General features: G+C 38.0%; 1 protein-coding gene across 3 annotated transcripts in view; it reads left to right on the forward strand.

The window, feature by feature from the left end:
• Positions 1-20,897, forward strand: part of CRCP (CGRP receptor component) — a 33,608-nt gene that overhangs the window by 1,142 nt on the left and 11,569 nt on the right. For 2 of the 3 annotated variants that reach the window (XM_080374148.1, XM_080374149.1), the window contains exons 2-4: positions 2,564-2,600; positions 5,993-6,091; positions 9,282-9,376. In XM_080374148.1, coding sequence (XP_080230274.1) covers positions 2,564-2,600; positions 5,993-6,091; positions 9,282-9,376 — 231 coding nt within the window. Of the gene's footprint in view, positions 1-1,364; positions 1,563-2,563; positions 2,601-5,992; positions 6,092-9,281; positions 9,377-20,897 lie in introns of those variants that run through there. The other variant, XM_080374150.1, reaches the window with a different exon arrangement.

A 20,897-nucleotide genomic window follows, 5' to 3' on the forward strand; every position in this document is an offset into this window, starting at 1 on the left:
AGAGCTACTGCAGTTCATATTATGCATGGATTCTTTATTATCATTAAATTTTCCATACTATTACAATTAAATCTTCCATTCCTAAAAATCAAAAGTAGATAACAAATAAGAAACATTCGTTGAAATACCGGTTTGTATTACATTAGCTTTAACTTGAGTAGCAGCCTGCAGGGAGAAGACCTGTTCTTGCTGTTGTACACTGAAAAATGCTGTGAAACATGCACAGGTTGAAACTTGCTGTTGCATGTGAGGAAGGATGGGACTTGCCCTGCTGAGAAAGATGCTTTTTATACCATTAATAGCAAGGCTGTAATGCACTATTAATAGTAAGGCTGTGACACTGCTTACACATCCACTTGTTTTTTCTTTCTTCCTTGAGTAGCCAAACTTATTTTACTAGTGCTACCTCTTTTAGTACCAATAGGAAGGTGCATCAGAGGTAGGACACCTGGGGCTGAAGTCCTGAGCTGTGGGTGAGCGTCCCTTGTATTGGAATGGAACAACTTAGTCCATTTTGCACTTGAATTACTGTTGGAATTTGATCTTCCTCATTTTTTGCCTCCTGCCTGATGGCCTTCATAGAGGGAAGCTCTGCCAGCTAGGAAAACCTCTCTTAAGTTCTTACCATGTTACTAGAGAAAAACACCCTCCAGAAAACATTGTGTTTTAAATATGCAATGTATTTTAAGAAGTAGATTTAAAAACATGAAGTGCATGAAGTGTCAGTGATATTTTTAGAGGTCTAATGCCATATACTAAGATATTTTTTGATGTATGCAGAAAACCCTTCTCAATATTCTGGTTTGGACTAAAATTGGGGCAAATATTACCTATTTAAAGACATAAAAGTGTTTATACATTTGGTGTTAACATGACATTTTTTTCCTTTCTGCTTAAGACTTAATCTCATAAAAATGAAGCATACTGTTCAGTTGAATATTTAAAAGTAGACATTAGAATTCATTATTTATAACTTACTGCTTTCTGAATGCAAAGTTGATAGCTGTTTTATGAGACTTAGGACTGAAGAAAATTGTACTTCTGCATAATTAGTTCTGCAGAAGTTTTTGAAACTGGCCTTGTTTATCAGTTTATGATTCTGCTATTTCACCACAAGAAGAATTGTTGAAGATTTGAGGCTGACTCACTCATGCTATCCACGGTTCAGAAAAATAATTCTTTTTTCTTGTAACAGCAAAGTGGGTTTGAATTAAAAAGGAAGCAATTGTCTTAAATTATTTAACTTCAGATAGATTTCACAGACTCATTTGCACAGTAATGTATATACTCTATATGACCCTTTCACTTCTTTAACTGAGTAATTCCATATATAATTTTTCTATGGCATAATTATTCCTAACAAAGAGTGTCTTTGATCCATAGGGATTTCTGTAGCGATAGGCTGAATGCAAACATTCTGAAGAATTGCATTTACCTAACAACAAAAGCTATATGGTTTGTAAAACATGAATGAAAACTAATGCGTGCGTGAGCTCACTTGCTGAAGTTTCACTCGAGTCAGCGAAATGGAAGTTGAAGTTCATCTCAGCGTATTTTAGAAGGTCCTTTTCATTTAAAAACAATGATAGAACCTGTGGAAGTTTGTGGATGCATTTAACTTGTTTGAAAGTGATGAACGTGACAGTTCTATTCAAACAGTTGATGGTGCTTAACAATACATTGTACCTTTTTTTCTTTTTTTTTTCATAAGCTGCTGTGCAGACCTGAGAAAGGCCTTTTTTTCCTTTTGTATGGAAACTTTCTGTTGTTGTGGCTACTGACTGCTCAGCAGAATGTGTTGTTCAGGGAATATAGGATGTTCTGCGTCAGGTTTTCTCACTTCTTTTAATTTACAAATATAAAATTACAATATCCAGAAGTAATAGAGGCACGATTAGTCTAAATATGTACTTGACTCAGTGCATTCAGCCTTCCAGCAATAGATAAGAATTCTTGCATAATTGGGCCAGAGTTAGTGGGGAATTGTTTGACTGGTGGAAAAGGGGAAGCTCTCAGCCTTGCCCTGCTAATAAAGGAGTAGGCACATAAAGATTCAAAGAATAAATAAAGAAGAAATGTAATAACGTTGTTGGTTTTTTTTAACTCTGTACAGTATGTGTAAATATAGTGCCATACCTATATGCACACATATGTACATGCTACTAAATTAGTCACTGTATTTTCTCTTTCCATGCTCTTGAGCTCTTGACTAATAAATAAATAGTGTGTATAATCTGAATTATTTTTCCCGTCAGACTTTGTTCAAATAGAACTAGAGACCTTTTTTTTTTTTCAAGGAAGTAGCAAGGCTATTTGGTTTTAGTGCAAAATAAACTGTATTATATTTATGTAATAATTCTATTAACAATATGGAAAAATATTTTCCAGCGGTGGCAATAGCTTGGTAATTGTACAGTCACCAAAACCAGATTTCTTGGGTGTTTTGGGCTTTTTTAACTTTATGAAAATAATGTCTGTTCTTTTAGAGTCTGTGCGACTCAGCAGAGGAAAACTTTAAACAGTTTCATTTGAACACAAATAATTGTTTTTTTTTTCCTTTCAGGAAAGATGCAAATGCTGCATTGCTAAGTAACTTTGAGGTAAGTTTATCTGCATCTTAGTTTTAAACCAGCAATTTAAAGCTGTGATCAGTCACTTGTATACTCCTTTGGAAGCTGAAAATTGCCAGTGGCAATCAGCAAGACCTGTAAGATATCCCCCCTGCCCCCTGCATTTCATTTGTTTTTAAGAAAAAAAGCTTTTTGCAAAAGATCTGGAAATGTTTTTGCTAGTGTTGGGTCCTGTATTGTTATTTGCTTGGTCTCAGATCTATAAAATCAGATATAAATACGTTTTTCAAATAGATGAGGAGCAGATCTTTAGAATGTTGGTAACTTCAGCCTTGTGGTATTTACACTGTGCTGTGCGGTTAGTTTGCCGACTCTTCTTGTGTATGGTGGCTTGTCATTTAGAATTTGATTTTACACATCCTTAAACACTTGTGTATTTGGGTAGGTGCACTGGATTCACTGGTGCTTTGACATATTGTGCAACTGATCCAAGATCGGGAACGTTGACACCTGTGTAACTGAGCAGCATTGTCAAAGTGCTCTTTTTTAAAAATTTATTTTATTTTATCTTATGACAAGCCAATATATCATACCACCAGGTGAGTATGATATATTGATATGTATACTGATTGTATATATACAGATCTATATACTGATGTATATATACAGATATATATATACTGATTGCTGTGGTCTATTTAATATTGCAAATAAGAACTCTTGCAGAAAAGGTTTTCACGGGTGGCTGCTGTTAGAATCAATGTTTCATATTTAACTTGAACATTGTGATGTGCAGTACCATCCAAGAACCTGTAACTCACTAATGCATAGTTATATTAAAGCCAGTGCTACTGGAAATGCAGCCTTACACCCCTGAATGCTTGACAGTATTTTTTTCAAGATCTTGTGGTGTTTCCAAAGCAGGTTAGATTACAGTAAGGGTGAGGCACTTTGCTGATCTGAGGTGTGTTACCCAGGATAAACACTCCTAGAAGCCAGTGATGAACCTTAGTCTGGAGTCAGGAGGAAGCTACGGTGCCCTGTCATAACAAGCAATGAATACATATAACAAATAAAATATCTTATTTTCTAGTAGGTAAGTTCTGAATCATTTTCCTCTCTCCTGAGTACAGGTGTTTTTTGTTTAGTGAGGTAGAAAGAAATGTAGTGTTCTTGTTGGTTTAACTGCAGCCAGGTAATGGAAACATTTCAGTGCTGTGTTCATGAGTGTAATTTTTGAACCGTTTTAATAACCGAAGTGCTTTGTTTATATTATTGTACTGCTGAAGCTTGAAAGTTGCACAGCTGTTTCATTCTATTCTGAAATAAATCTTGAAATGTTTTATCTTGAGCTGCATCTCTCTGCACACAGCAGAGCAACCAGCTGGTGACTGTTAGAAGGGCTTTAATGAGATACTTGGAAAGAACTGTTGTTGCTTAAGAAACAGATTATATATTATGTCAGCTAAACTAGTATTGAGTGTCTGTTTGTTAAAAACGTGTACTGTTGCAGTAAAGAAAATAGCAAGTGTTTCAGAGGTTTTTTATTGCAAAATCATCTCTGCCTCCATCTTCATTTGCTGGGATATTGTTGGAATGTAGGTGTTCCTGCCTGCTGAGTTTCAAGTCATGTCAGCCATGGTACGTAAAATCTCTAAGTGTCCTAAAGGTATAGTCCAGAATAAGGAGAAATGCAGCATCCATTCTTTGTGCTCTTCAGTCAGAACTTCAGCTTAGTTTTTGTTGGTGAATATACTATTGTGTTGAAAAAGAGCAAAAGGAAGTAGAAAATGAAGTTACTGATTAGCGTGATTATTTCTCATTTCTGTTTCACAGCACAGTTGTCGTGCACGCAGCTTTTCCATCCTGTGCAGGAAGGGATTTGCCCTGTCTGCAGCTATAGGCTTTTGGGGCACGGCTTTTCACTGCTCTTCAAAGTACTTATTCCCATGAGACTACCAGTACCTTTGTTTGCTCCTCTTTTCTGTTGCTATTTGACTGGCGTAGCTAACGTTCTTTTTATCAAGGTAATGTTTTGTACAGAAAGTGGTGTTTGAAAGGAGTATTCAGGACTGACGTGTTGTATGTTCCATGCCTACATTTCTTCTGTGAATTTGAAGTTGTCATGTTGTGTTTTGTTGTCACCAGCTACATTTTCTTCAAATATTTATTAGGTAAAAGTTTATAGCTTGAGTTTTGGCTTTCAGGTCAGGGTTGACAGGTGTTCCTTTTTCATAAGGATGCAGTACACAGTAATTGCAGGACTTGTAGCTGGTTATATTCTTATTTCTCACTGGCTAGAAATGTTTGTATTCTTATTCCTATGGACTTGTCGGTTCATAATGCCATTGGATCTGGATCTTGAGTGAAGCTAGTTACAAAAAATTGGGGATAAATAGTAAGAAGTGGTCTGGTTTTTGCTGTGGGTATTGGCATTGGATATACTGTAAAGCCTGAAGCAAAACATCTGAAGAAACTTCAACCTAAAATGATTTAATATGGGAATAAAAGAGTAATTGTGATGTTGTCTCAACATTCTGCTGCATATCTAGCTATGATGAATAAAGATGTTGCAGTGTTGCAAGAGATTTGACAAAGCACAGTTGCAAAAATCAAGACATCTTCCTTGCCTTCAGACTTACCCTCTGGATCTTGCTCCTACATTAATGTTCACTGCATCATAAATGTGAAGACAACTTTATTACATTCTTTTCAGGAATTTCTGCTTGTGTTACATTGTTGTGATGAAATAGGGAGCTAATTTAATCTTTGTGGCTTAACCTACCATTACACCATGCTGGTCACTGTAACATTTACTATTATGAGCAACTCCACTGGAATTTACAATGGGATCACTAATCTCAGGAGCATCTATAGGTCAAGCCTTTATTTAGTTGGTTCCTGGCAGTGTGGCAGTTGTAGAGTTTACTCTTTTTTTTGTAGATGATGTAAAATTGCATCTTTGTGAGACAGGACTTATATCCATGTTAATATTGTAGGTACATCTGTTGTAACAAATCCAGTGGGACCATAAACTGCTGTGACATTTTGCTTCAAGCATCACTGATACTTAAATGGGAGCTCTGTGCCAGTGCAGCAGGGTATGACCCAACTGTGTTCAGTATATGAGGTAAACAAGTAGGATAGATTCATCCTGTCAACTTCTCCTTTGGGGCTCCTGAATAACATTTAACAAGTACCAAAGATCTGTTGTACATGGTCACAATTTTTTTTAAAAAAAATTTACATACCTATTCATCATTCTGGTGCCAAAACATTTTTCATTTCAATTGCTGGTGCATTCGTCAAAAGCCACACTTTTTTGTTGTTTGATTGATGGGATTTTGCGTTGTTCATTTATGTCTTCCTCCTGTCATATGTTAAGGTAAAATAAATTATCTAAAACAATTTTTTTTCCTCAGGTGTTCCAGTTACTTACTGATCTTAAGCAGCAGCGCAAAGAGAGTGGAAAAAACAAGCAGAGCTCTGGTCAGCAGAATCTGAACACAATCATGTATGAAGTGAGTAGCGCTGCGAAATTAGCCCAGTCTGGGGTAGTTCATGCCCTTAGGTCTGGAGATTAATCATTTTATATCAAATTTCCCTTATTAAAACCCACAGTAAAATAACCTTATTTGCCACTTTTCTGTGGTCAGCCTGTTCAGGTTGTTGTAATGGCACTGTCAGGGCAGAGGCCTGCACCTGCTCTTGTTAAAATCTATCCCCAAAAGAATATCACCCCTACCCCCCGGTTAAGTGTTTAGTTTGGGGGGGAGGTTTATTCCAAATATTCTATCCTTTTAATACTCAGGGCAGAACTTGCTATCATCTGATGAATTGGTGATACCGTGTAATTCATGATTTCAAAGCTGAGACACACATCACATATGCTGGTGTTTTATTAATGGAATTAAACTAATAACTTCCAACTAAAATAGATATTTTTTTTTGTCAAAAGAATAACAAAATCACACGTACATACAGCAACATCAGTTGGATGCCACATTAGTAATAAATGTTTAATCTATAGCTAGGAAGAACTTTTAAAATCATATAATACAAACATTAACATTTGAAATACCTCAAATTAGCAACTTCATAACAGACTTGCAGTATGACCTATTGTGTCTGTGTCAAGAGACTTGCATGAGTAGCACCACAGTTGGCAGCAGGTTGAAAGCAGTTTGCCTTGCTTGCACGAGTAATCCCATTGAGCAGTGAAACTGCTCATGTGAATAAGATTTGGCCTAGGCTTTGTTTTTGTTTTAGTTCTGGCTTTGTTTGAAAAGGTATAGAGTAGTAATTCCTGAGCCTCATATTCAACAAAATAGGGGCTTACAAAAAAATCTAATTTAAATCTTCATGGAGACTAATGGTCTCTTCCTGTACCTCTCTGAAACAGCTGAGAAAGATCCTGTAAATACATTTTGTCAGAATGCACCTTAAATCTTTAATTGCCTTGTTACATTACTGCACATTAAATACCTATAGAATGCTCATTTTTGTGCATGGGGTGAAGCTGGTGTAAACTCTAGGTATATTTTCTTTATATTTGACTGAAAGAAAACCAGAATTTGGTCTTATGGGATTGTCTTTGCATAGATCTTCATGAGCTCTGTGCAGGCTTGTGTCCATTGGTACTGAAATAACTAGACAAACCTTGCTAAACTGGAGCTATTTGTTACTGTATATCTGGTATTTTAATTGATTTGAAATTGCCAAAAAAGACTAATCTAGAAAACAAATTACTTCTATTAAATAATTTTGTTATATGACAATATGATGATTTTGTTCCAGTCGCTGTTGGTGGATAACAACTTCATTTTATCTGAAAAGGTCAGAAAGGGCTTACAGAAAGGAGGGGTTTCTAACACCTTACTGTGCTTTTAAATGCATTTCTCAGTAGTCCAATGAAGCTGGTCCTTAAGAATCCCAGTGTTTCATATTTCGTGGACTCTCTATCTGTTAAGTAGGATGAATTACCCTGTATTGTTGAAGTCTGTTTTCCTTTAGTAGCATTTTAAAATGATAACAGATTTTAATGGAAATACACTGGAAATAACATTTGCATGTTTTTGTGTTTGTCATACTGATCTTGTAGCTCGTTTTTCCCTAGTATCTGTTATTTTCTGCTCTGTGAATGCTGATTCAGCTTTTTTTGGCTTCTGACTTTTCAAATATAAATATTCAGTTTAAAGGTTTTCTGAGAAAGAAACTAGAATAGTAACATAGAATTTTATGGTTTTGTATTATTATTGACACTCTGTGCATGTGGTATCCTACCATGTGTATCTCTGTATTTGCAATCCAGTTAGTGCGTCATCAGTCAGTTGAATTGATACTTTTAAGCTTTATGTCTAATTAATGCAGTATCAACAGATGAAGATTTTCTTCCTTAATTCAAAACAAGCATTGGCAATACTCTTAAATCCTTCAGTTGCTGATGCACACAATGCAAGAATTTCTTAGACTTTTCCATTGATGCCCATTATTTCCAACTCTTCATTTTGGGGCCTAATCCAAGCAACGTTCAGGAAGATTCTAAGCTAGTTCCAGTGAAAAGACAGCTGTGATCAGGAATTTGTGTGGGTTTTTTATCAACAGGTTTTTTATTTTACTCAGGTCAAATTACATTATGTATTTTCTGTCTGCTAGGTATCATGTTGTTTTAAATAAAGCAAGCAGATGTAACATCTGCAAAAGTTAGCTGAGGTTGGTAGACGTTAGATGTGAAAAATGAAGGGAAAAAAATTGTCTCAAGTCAGAGAAACATTTCTAGTACTAGAGTATTTTGCAGATTTTTATGACAACCCACCTAACCTGCTTCTATGAGCATTGGCAAATAAGCATATAGAGGATGAAAGCAACCATGGATTGGGAGCTTAATGAGTTATTTATGGGTTGGCAGTGAGAGTATCCTGGCACTGAGCACATGAAAACTTGGCAGAAGGTAACGTGGTTTTAAGGGTGAGGAGTATTCAACTTTTCTGAAGGGTTACTGTTTTTAAAAAACCAAAATAACTACCAATAAAAAATAACCACCACCGAAAAAAAACCCCAAATGCCGTATTTTAGTACCTCTTTAAACTAGCTTTGAATCTGTAAATGTTTGTTTTAAAAGGAAATCTGAGTGATACTATTCAGCTGTAAGTATGTCTTAGCATCACCTGGGATTATTTCAAACCAGGAAAGCAAATGTCTTTCACAGACAGCAGGTGGTTTTTTAGTAGAGCGTGCTAAAACCCACTCCTTTCCTGTGCTCTTCAACTGATGATGTTGAGCTTTGAACAGATCAGATAAATGGCCATCCGAGGCCACAGAGGGAATAGTCAAAGCTGTAATTCTCACCTGGGTGTGTAATGAGCTGACTGGGTCATGTCTTTATGGAATGAATTCACTGGGGCTTTCTGGATAAGTACTAATGTAATTTCTATTACATAAAGTTGTAGTTACATATTGCTTGGTTTTTAGTCCCTCAGCAAATATCAGTATAGTCTTACTGAAGATGGAAAAATGTAAGTGATTTGCATCACCTGTGACAGCACTTCCCACTGTTAAAAAAAAAAACAAACCCACACTAAAAAGCCAAACCTGAATTGCCTTTTCCAGTTCTTCTCAGTGATACTGAGGAGACTTCAGCTTGTTTCGTACACAGCTGGTAAAGCAGATAGTCACTGTGAAATAACTATAATTTCTTTCTATCCATTGCAGACGTTGAAGTACATTTCAAAAACACCCTGTAGATACCAGAGTCCTGAGACTGTGAGAGATTTCCTCGTGGCAATGAAAGGCCATAAGCTAACCAAGTAAGTAGAGATACGCCTTTGAATGAAAGTATAAACTCATGGCAATGTTGAAAAACAGATCCCCTTGTACACAATCTGATAATCTGTCTGGTTTTGATTAATGTATATTAAGTATTTTATGCCATTATTTAATTACTCATCCAAACATCTTTTCCTTCACTCGTTAACGCCTACATGGATGACTATTTCCTTAAGTGGGCCTGTATTTACTAATATATTTCTCAAACAGACTCTTGTCAGTATGTTGGTTTTTAGCGTGACTGCACACAGTCCAAGCACAAAGTAGAGTTCATAAAAAGTTTTCTGAGGCTGGAGTTGTAGGTTGTAAATGGGTTTTGAACACAGTAAGACAATGGGGGGAAAAAAAACGCCAAAAAAACCCTGAACACAGCCCCAGTTTATTATCAGTCTTATTTTTGTGAACTTCCTTAAGCAAAAATGCATTAATTCCTAAGAGGCGAAAAAGATGACTTTATTGCAGGGAGGTAATAAGTAAGTAAAATCTTAATATAGACGTTTGGGGAAGAATTTTATTTTGAAGTGAAGTTTTATGTGAATCCGTAAATGCCAGCTGCTCAGGGGTGATCACCTCTCAGGGTTATGCTTTCTCATTGGTGTTTAGCAAGCTAAGATGTTCATCTTCTCTTTCTGTACTGTTTGTCCACTAATATTTACATCTAGTAGAATTTCTGAGATGTACATTTCAGTTACCTAAATATTGTGTCAGTGAATACCCCACACCACCCCCCTGTGCAGTTTCTAGGCAAGCTGAACATACAGTTCTTTTTCTTCTTTGAAGTCCTGCATAGAAAATAAAAGATGTCCTTCATGGTTACAAGAAGACTCAAAAGGCATTTTTCTCTTTGGCAGTGGTGTGAGTGCCTGGTCACAGTGCTTGAAACACATAATCCTCTCAAACCTCCCTCAAGTGTGAGTGAAGCCGGTTGTCAGTAGTCAGACCCAAAAGAAACAGAATCACTTGGTTACTTGATTGGATAGCTCTAATCAGACACCTGATTTTTTTAAAGCAGAAAGAACGAAGATTTAGTTCCTTCTAAATGACTCATTCTTCACCACGAAGGAGCAGTTTATGTGCTGTAGAGATACTGACTGCATTTTTCTTCCCTGCTGGAAGGACTCCCAAGGAGTTCATGCTCTGGGAAAGAGCCTTTTACTAATAATTGGGTTGTGCCACAAAAAGAAATGCAAAGTGAGAGCATCTGGAGAGTGCGGTGCCACAAGGCAAGTTTTTTACTCTATCCAAATTCTAGTAGTTGAGTAGAAAGCAGATTGTCAGCTATTTTGTTGACTTCCAGTGTCCCCTCTACAAAGAATTATGCTCACATCCAGTGTTATCAGCAGCTCTGATCAGTGTTGCTGTCATTACAGACACAGGGGTGCTAGTGCTTGGAAGCTTTGTCATGGGTATTGTAACTTTGCTTGTAGTGCTTTCTTTTGTAGACCTAAAGTTACCAGGTCAGTATGTCACTGTTTAGTCCTCCCATAGCTCATTTTATATAGCAGGACACTAATTATGTAGAGGGCAAGATATCTTAATTATTTTCTGACATGGAGGTGTTAAAGCATGAAGAGAATACTCGTTTACTTGTAAAGAGCTGATAGTATGGAAATTGAAGCGAGCGTCTTAAAAAATGGTTTGCTGCCAATTTTAAGTAGCGAGCATCTTTCATTTCTGTTATTGTGAAACAGTTATCCTGTTTGAAGTGAAAAAAGCTTGTTCAGTCTGTACAGGGCAGCAGGTTAGGAAAGCACCAGAAGAATACTGTATCACAGCAAAAAGCCAGCAGAGTTAAAGAGGCAGAATAGGATTTTTCAGAAGTAACTGAATAAGTTAGGTGTAAAAGTCCCATTAAAAGTCAAAGAGTGTTTTTTTTTGTTTTAAAGCCCATTTCTAAACTCCTTTCTGGTAGAATTTAAGCAGGACCTCAGGGTTAACTCTTAGAAAAAGGCAGGGGAGCTCTGTTACCACATTAGATACCCTGACCGCATATGCTCCCCTTATGTGGGGTCTCCAAGACTGAAGTATTAAACAATTTTTGGTCATAACGCAGAAGATTCTAGCTACAAAATCTGTCTCCCTTAGTACCTAGCTGTTCTGTAGAAGATCTACCCAAATATTTGCCTTCCCATGCCTGCTTGTTCTCTGAGCTTGACTCTAGCACTGCTGCAAAGGTTGAAATAGTTACAAGCTTTAAATGAGCTTTTTGACTTTTTTTTTTTCCGGATGCTAGGAAGGTGCCTTTGGTTTTAGGCATCATCCTCTCTATCCCTTTTCTCTGAACCTGTCTGTAAGATAAGCAAGAGAATGATTCCCAAGTCCTTTCCTTCTGCATGATGGCAAAAGGACAAGAGTGAAGAGCCAGCCACTGGTTTAGGTTACAAGTATACCACATTTATGGCTTATCAGAACTCAGATTGGACTGTGATACCATAGCTTCCTGAGCGTCCTGTACAACTTCTACTTTGTTAATATCTTTGTCATCTGGTAAAGAACTTGCCAGCTCTGCATTTCCACGTACTTTACAAAATAAGAAACGGCATTGTTTTGTGTGATCCTGGCACTTTTTCTTTCCTCTGATCTTTTCCATTCAGACACTTGAAGCTCAAAGTATCAGAGCCCATCTGGCAGCCTCTTCACACCAAACACAGATAGCATATGGTGTGCAGTTCCTGTATAATGCACTTGATGTTAAACTGCTTAAAATAGTAATGCCTCTAAGGAAATTTTGAACTACCCTTTGGTTCATAACCAAGATCGTTTCAACACTGCTCTGTTGTTAAATAAATTAAAAACTAAAGGCTTTAATAATTTCCATTCAGTGGGATGGAGGTGGTATTTGTATAAAAGACTTCACTAGAGATTTCTTTCCAGTTATCTGGTAGAGAGCTTTCTTCCCCTTTGAGAGGAAAGAACCTGCAATGTTTGCTCTCCAGGACCTATTTACGTGATCCTGTGTAACGACTTTTCCGCCCATGAAGAGTAATGAACTCCAGAGTCTGTCTTTGCTGCTTGCTTTCTGGGTAAGGCATTCAGAGATGGGCCGTTTCCCTTAATCTCTTAGCTGGTCATATGCTGTCTCTGCTGGCAACAAATTTAAGATATATCTCTGTTGGTGTCTATCCTCAGTGAGTGTGTAGCAGCATTTTCTGTCTTCCTGTTACAAAAGGAATAGAGAATCTGGTTAAAAGGCATAACTGGTCAGAAAAATCTGGAGGACTGCTTCCTCCGCTAGTTAAATTCCTTGTTAGGACTGCCTCTAATCAAGGAGAAAACAATCAAGCGGTGTGTTTGTGCTGTTAACTAGGCTCAGCAACTTCTTTTCTCATACAGCTTCAGGGTTTTGAATACAGGGAGGATTTGCAGCTCTATGTGGAGGTGGGGGGTGTGATGAGCTGACTTTCCTGTCCAGCATGTTATTGCAGCGCTCAAGCACAAGGTTGTGCTAGTGTATGTGAGAACGTCAGGGTAGTGACGAACACGAGCCACCAGCCAGAGAAGCACCAGGAACCGAGGCACATGCTTTTGAAGAACAGAGCTTTTAATCAAGTGAATTCTCGTTTTTCCTGCCCTCCTTCCACAAACCCGCAATACTAGCCATGCAGAATGCATTGCTCGTCAGGCTGCATGTGATGTCCTGAAAGGTTCTGGCTCCAGTTAGAGAGCTGATAACACGGTGCTGGCAAGTGGTGCAGTTCCTGTAAAATCACTTCAAGTCTTGTCTTTTCTGTTATTGCTAATATTTGCCGCTCAAAATACCAGGTTAACAGACCAGCATATTTTTTCTGCTGATAGCCATCCATTTTGTGATGGAGGGTTTTTTCAGTGTTGCTGGCAGGAAAAAAATTATTTTTCCTAAAAGACAAATTTTAAAAATAAGTACTGACACGTACAAACAAACCTTTCAGAGTCATTTCATATAGCTGCTTTGCTAAATGGAGCAAATTCAAAGACATCTAAACATGTATTTTACTGATATAGTTAGTAAAGTATGGTAAAGCACAGGTTTTTTCCTTGTTATCAGTTATTTTGGTAAAATTGAAATTGTAGAACTGAGACTTTATTTTCGTTCTAAATTAAAAGCTCTGAACTGACATCATAGTGAATTTTATTATTACCTTGTTGAGGCCTCAAGCTTTGGCTAACACTGCAGTACAGTAAGCCATGTTGTACTTGGAAATACAGTATGCCACTAGCAGCTAATTTTCCAGTTTTAGTTGCTGGAATGGCTTCTTATTTTGTAAGGTATAGTAAATGGGTTTGCATGAAAAGAACCTCTATTAAGCTTGCACTCTGTAATTACAGTTAAATGAGAACTGTCTCTCCTTCTGCTTCTTCCTGTTACTGATAACCTTAGATCTAATCTTGAAATAATCAAATTTGCAATCACTGCATATTGTAATAATTTTTAAAATTGGACATAAGCATTACCCTTTTTGTCGTTAAGTCCACACATTCAAGGAAGTTGAACATTTGAGTGTGTACTTTTAGAAAGTATTTTCCCTCATTACTGCCAAAAACTACAACAAATATAAACCTTCACAATATTGAAGGCTGAATGATTTGCTTTGTAATTTTTGTCTCCTCCAGAGTTTTTAAAATTTCAACACCAAAGTCAGAATGATGGTAGCTTAACAATAGCATCATTTATAGTCTTGAAAAAGACTATTGTGTTTCCCTCTGAATTTATTGGAAATTAACTCTTTAATCTGCAGCAATGTTGCTCAGTTTTTTTGCATGCAGATACCAGTCCTTGGATTTCATCCTGGACAAACGTACTGGCATTGAAGTGCAGTGGTAACCCCTGCAGAAAATACAGCCCGGTATGTTTGCGCAGACCGTGTGCTGGCTGCTCCTGTGATTTCACAGCCCACAGCTCAGCGCTGCTCATCCCCAAGCCAGATCCTCTGAGCTTGATTTAGACAACATTTCACATGAGTTGCTGTGGTTGACTTGAGACCATAGGATTTGACTCAAGTATTTTCAGCTAGGAATAAAATACAAGGTTATGTATACTGCTGTTACTTTTTTGGTTTTCCTAGCGACTGAAAACCCTACATTCCTGAGCATAAATTTGCCTCTGCAGTCTCACAGATGTTTTAGGGTTTTTTTTTAGCTCTGTGTGCTTTGTCTTGGCACTGACACTGTTCTCTTCTTGCCCATGCTTATAGATCTCTTACTAGAAAAACAAAACAAAACATGCATGCATATATATTTACAGTCTAGGAGTTTAGTTAATACTGAAAATGACAGGTAAAAGAAACTTTATAAGACTTTAAGATAGAGTTTTTAGAAAATAAAATTAAATTAAAAAAAGAAAAATAAAAAAGAAAAATATCTTTCTTACAGTGCTGGGTGCATGGGGGATCACTTCACCTATCATACACACCTAGTTCTACTCGCAATATATATTTATACAATAACATTGGTTAGTTCTGCCCAAAGTCTACACCTACTAACTAATTATTGGTTAGTTGCTTTCTCACCTCAGTGTAAAGGTACTGGTTCATTTTAAATTCACTATGCATTTTCCCCTAGCGGGGGATCCGTCCTCTGGGGGGGGGGGGCATTTCAGTAGGACATCATGAATCTCCCACTACCACAATTATTTTACACCCATGACCTCGACTCTTATCGGCTGACATGTCCTGCCAAGTGTCCATCTGTTATTTTTCTTCCTTTATCTTCCATGTGCTGTTTGTTCTTGCTCCTCCTAGCAGACAACCTTGACAAATCATCATTATCTTTCTTATTTTATCCTTTTCGTCCTTTAACAAGGTTATAAATCTACTAAGTAACTACTGACTTCAGCAAATCATCAGTAAACTATATAACAAGGCCTAAGTCTTAGCACCTAGATCGCTTATAACATCATTAGCTTTAACCCTTGAGGCATCATAGTAACTAAAAAATGGGCATTACCAAGACACATAGTAGGTGGTTTTGGTTAAAATATAAATGCTGCAAGTATTTGGCTTGCTACTCACGGAATATGACACGTTTTGTCTTAATTTACGCAACAGTATGTAGCTTTTTATTATTTTTTAGATTCTGTGGATGTATTATGCACTGTAGCAGTGTGCTGTCCATTCTGTCTACCCAGATATGCAGCGTGATCTTGAACACAAGACAGTGCTGTGCTTTTTTTTTTTTTTTTTTTTTTTGTCTTCCAGGAGAACATTTATTTTGATTGTGAAGGATTATACTATTGTCATCCTACATCCTCACCTCCTAACAATATACACTCTCTGCACAAACGCAGACCTCAGACCCATTTTCGTCTCCCATAACTGTAGACATTTTTGTCTCCCACAGCCTGAGCTTTTATCTGTCCCAAGGCCCGCTCCACATCTTTGCCCTCAGCTGGAAATGCTGATTTTGGCTCTAGCTGAGTCTTAGCTACTGCTGGATGTGGCCTAGAAGCAGAGAGGCACTGCTCAGCCTCACAGCAGGAATTGCCATGTCGGGATTTCTTACTAGGCAGGTCCTCTAAGAGTCCGCGTAACGGATGATTAACTCTGATTAGTGGAATCTTGCTTGTATGTGAGAAAATAGCTTTCAGCCATCACTCATCACTCATGTATTCTTCTCTTGAATGAGCAGTTTTCGTGTTCCAAGCAGTGTTACTAAAATCCAGGCAGTCCAGAGAAAATACAAATACTTTTTTGGGGGCAATTAAGCTGGAAATATTCTTCACTTTCGGTTTAGAGAGTGGGACAGTTATCCTTTTTATTTAATGAGCATGAGTATAAACATGCATACTGTAGAAAGTGTAAAGACGGGTTCATCTGAGCCAGAAAAAGTTCATTTTATTTTTTAGATGTAATGGAGCATGAACTAAATTCAGGCTTATCATGCCTGTGCCCACGCAAAATCCTGCTGTCAGCGCTGATACTGATGCACGTTCAGGCTTGCAGCGTTTCCATTCCTTAAAGCTTATTTCTGATGGAATTGTTGGTATTCAGGTTCTGATTTGTGTATGTGCTAGCAAGAAATCCCAGGTACATGGAGACTGACGGTAACAGTCAGGTTTTGGTATCGGTGTTAGAAAAAGTCGGTGCGGTGGGTCCTGAGCTCCAGCTGGCACTGCTTGCAGTGCTACTGCTAGTGTCGAGGGCTGAGCAATCCCGTTTTCTGTTGCAACGTTGAACTTCAGAGGCATTTTGTGATTGTTTGCTTCAAGGGGATGCTAAGAGTAGTAACCTTCTGGTTGCTCCGTTTGTTACGAGTGGGAAGGTCAGAAATTGCGTGGAGATCTGAGACCAAAGCATCAAAAGGGTCCCCTGAGCTGATCTGGGCTCACGTGCTTGGAGCGCGTGTCTGTATTCTGTACCCACAGCAGGAAGAGCTGCTAATGTGGACCTCCCACGTAAGCAAGAGGTAGCTGTTCATGTCTTGCACATTTACATGTTTGGTATTTCTTAAATAACCTTAGCAGCTGGGTATTTATTAAACAGAAGAGAAAAGATAAAATGTTACTGCAGGAGGAGCACATCTACCCATACTAGTACCCAGTGTACCCACGCTAGTATCAACATGTTTGTCTAGATGTCTTCAATTACAGTCTATTTATCTCTTTGCCATCTTGCAATGTTTTGCCAAATGAAAATAACTTACATCTTGGTTATCAGAATGATGTTTAGGTTGATCAGCAAATAACTGGCTAGGTACCAATTTTCAGTTACTGAATAGTTGGTCATTTCTCTGGCTCTTTGGGTTAAATTGCTATGCAAATAAAACAAATACGTTGCTTAAATCATAATTATATAATGTTAACTCATCTAAAGTTTCTTATTTTTTAGTGTTAGTTAGTGTTCCTAATTTCTAAAACCCTGTAACACTACACAAGCACCTTCAGATGAAATGGAGCTTTTGGTTTTTTGCACCCTGCTGGTAATTCCCTTTCGATAGCCATTTTTCCAGTAGGGAGTCTTGCAGATCAGTAACAGGCATGATTTTTTTCAGATAACACATTGTGATGACTTACTTGCAAATTATCTCTCATTCTTCTGTACACATTTTAAAAACTGCAAATACTCTGAATGGTATCACCTTTGCTGAAATTACGCTTTTGAAATCCATTTCTCCTAACTAAAACTTCTGTCTATTCTCTCCTGAGTTATGGTGATATTAATGACTTACAAGCAAGAAGTCTTTGAGAGGTGATCCTTTCTATCGTGTCATGTATTACTTGTCTGCAGGAAACATGAACAGTTTCACTAATTGATTTAGTCATGATGTATAATTGGTTTTAATTTATTTCTGTTGTTACCTGCTCTGCTGGTAATCTTGGTGATAAAGATGGTGGAGCTCTACATGTTTTAAAATAGCTCTAGACAATAGGATTTGCATTCTTTAGCACAGGCATGATGATGGCTTTGGCTGTTTGATCCTGTTTATTTGGCTCTAAAGTTGTTGGCAACAAATTTCAAAGGTATTACTTTGGAAAGCAAGAATAGGGGAAAATTTGTCTTACGTGTTCTTTTGTAAAAGTCAAATAATATGTTTTGTCTGGAGATATGATGGAGCTGTAGGATTGGATTAGGATACGTCTTGCTCCAAAAGTGAAGGAGGACTTGTTTGAAAAGGCTCTGATCTCAGAAGTGGCAGGTGAGAGTGCAGTGAGAAGCTTGTATAAAGAATAAATTAATGAAACAGTGAACGTAACAGTCGATCTTTGTAAGCAGGGCTTTGGGAGGAGGGGGAAGTGTTTTACAAGCAGATATTCTCGTAGCTCTCCTGTGAGAGCTGAAAATGTTGTCTCCATTTTAGATGTCTGGAAACTGAGGCACAGACACGTGCTTGGCCAGGGACCATAAAGCAAGGAACACTGAAAGCCAGGAGCAGAGCGCCAGCTGCTGTGCCTCTGTGAAGTGCTCCAGGCACTGCACCAGGCGGTTTTCTAGCTCTTGAGGAAAAAGCACTACATCTCAGGCATTCGTTCAGATGAATCGGCCAGATTTTTGTACACTGAAGATGTTATTAATACCAGCTCTGTTAGGACTTCTGATTTTATGGCAGTGATGTCTTTTACAATTTTACAAAGGTGGCTTTTTTTCTCCCAATGATTCCTTAAGTGACCTGCTCTCAATTTTAGTTCTGGTCTGAAGGATTTCAGTACTTGTCTCCCATCAATATTAAGGTTCTATTTCTGTCCTTTCATTATTTATGATAGTAGTAAATGGCAGCAGTTATAAATACCTTATATTGCTGACAATAAAGCAGCCAACAGTGATGCTTGCAGTTCAGTGTTAAATTCAGCCATGCTCTTGTTGTAAATAGCAAGCTGCCAAATAGATAGAAGTGATTAGCATGGGAAAACAAAGGAGGTGTATTCACTGCTTCCCACCACTGGAAACATATTTGGCTTTCATCCCTGATTCTCCGAAACCAAAGCAATCTAATAAATCTGGCTAACCAAGCTAATTCTGATTCCTTTGTGTCATCTGTAAAATCACATTATTCAGAATTTAAGACCAAACCCTGTGCTGCCAAGGGGTTGTTAATAGGAGAGGGAGGAATAATGTAAACAGTTATTTGCAGGAGGGAAGAGAGAACATAGTCACTACAGTGGGCATTGCCTTTAAATACTGATTTTTACCAGAATTGGCACAAAGGACCTTCTCCCCAGCATCCTCCTGTATTTTTGCAGCCTGGATGCACCTTTCAGTTCATGAATGCAAGGACGGGTCCTTTCCAGGGTGCTACAAAATCCCCAAGAGGAAGGAGGAGATCTGGAGAGGGGCCACGACCACACAGTCCTTCTCAGCATTAATTTGTGGAGTCTTCAAAGAATATAGGATCGTCTGGTGCCATGTGCTATCTTAAGGGCCTTTCATCTCCTCCCATGCCACATCTCTTCCCTACTCTTATACCTCCAAACCCCAGTGCCTTTAAAGCACTCACCGCTTAATTGTTCCCCCTCAACCTTGCCATTTTGAAATTAGGGATACTGATCCTTACTGCTTTGTACAAGACACGTAAATAAGCATTGGGCAAACTCAAAGAACTAATTTGATAATTGGTGATTCTTAGTAAAATCTTTGAAACTGCTGTTGAAGTATTTACTTTCAGAATCTGTTCAGGTGCGTTTTCTTTAATGACTTAAGTTGATGGTCTTGCTTGGAAGGGCAAATGCTGATGTGCAGGTAGAAACGTATTCTTGTTCTTAACTGTGAAATCTGAAAATGCTGTGAATCTGCCACATTTGTTGGCATTTATCCAGGTGCCAAATGTCACTTCATTGCAAGCTTTTTCTGAAGACTGAAAAAAATATTCCAATGTGGTTCTGTAGAAATAGGAAAGAAGATTAAAAGGATAGGGGTGGTACCCAAAGTGTTTGAGCTCATTGTTAAACAGATATTTTGAACAGTTCTGTGGCTGATTAAAGTGAAAGGGTTTTTTTCTCCTTTATAAAGTTCTAATTCCTTATCCCTTTCTCCAATTTTGAAATTTAGTGAGCGAAAAAATAGATACATTTGTAAAGTAAATGTAAATTCAAGATGTGGAATTGTGTATGCTTTTTAGTGGTAAGTCAATATTTAGGAGGATTTCTTGGAGCTTTCTGTTGTGAATTTTTAGTATTTCATAAATGTTGCATTTTAAAATGGCAAGCTTTTGTTTTGAAGCTGAAAGTAATGATTAAAATTATTTTCCAGCATTCTATGAAAATAATGGCAGAATGGCTCTAGGACTAGGTGGAACAATTGAAAACTTTGCTTTTTCATAGGATTTTGGTTTTGTTACCAGCAGGTTGGATCTAAAACCAACAGTCAGCATGTCATCTCATCAGAGCTGTTTTCTGTTCTTATGGGCTGTGAATACACATCACAAAACCCTCTGGTGTAATAAAGCCTGATGTGTGGTATCAGTAGAGCAGTTGTCTTCGCTGAGTCATGGTATCCCATAGCCCTGTCCCCATCACCATGTCAATTGCCATCCTGGAGATTTTAGCTAAAGAGGGTCTGTTAGATCATACAGTCTGTGCTAACACAGGGTTTTTCCTTCAGGAGACATCAGCCAGGAAAATTTTAGGCTAGTGCTGCTCGTTCCGTGTGTTCAGTGGATAACTGAAAGGCTTTATTCTTTGGGTGTTAGCTGCATGCCTTCTTAAGGATTAAATTCAGTCTCTTGACACCTACATGTGCATGCACGTACACACCAGAGCGATGCATGGCTTGTCAAAGCTTCTCCTGAGGAGCGTGAGCACCTTGGTCTTTGAACGCGTACCAGGGCACGTAGACGGATGATAAAGTACTGAAGTGCCTGACAACGTTACAAGCTGTTAGCTGGTCTTGGATTTCAAGGGCAGCCGGTGTCAGAGGCCGTTTGAGATGAGCCAGTATATCTGAAGCATTTCCAGATGCATAGACGTTGACCTGTCAGTTGTAAATGCCTGCACAGGAGAGATCTGTGCTCCCTGGAGAGCTGTAAGGCTTCCTTCCTAAACCACCCACAGGTCCAGTAAACCAGAGGAAAACTCTTCTGAATCCGTTAAAATAT

The sequence above is a fragment of the Falco punctatus genome (genome assembly GCF_963210335.1).
Source record: "Falco punctatus genome assembly, chromosome: 1".
In the NCBI taxonomy this organism is placed as follows: domain Eukaryota; kingdom Metazoa; phylum Chordata; class Aves; order Falconiformes; family Falconidae; genus Falco; species Falco punctatus.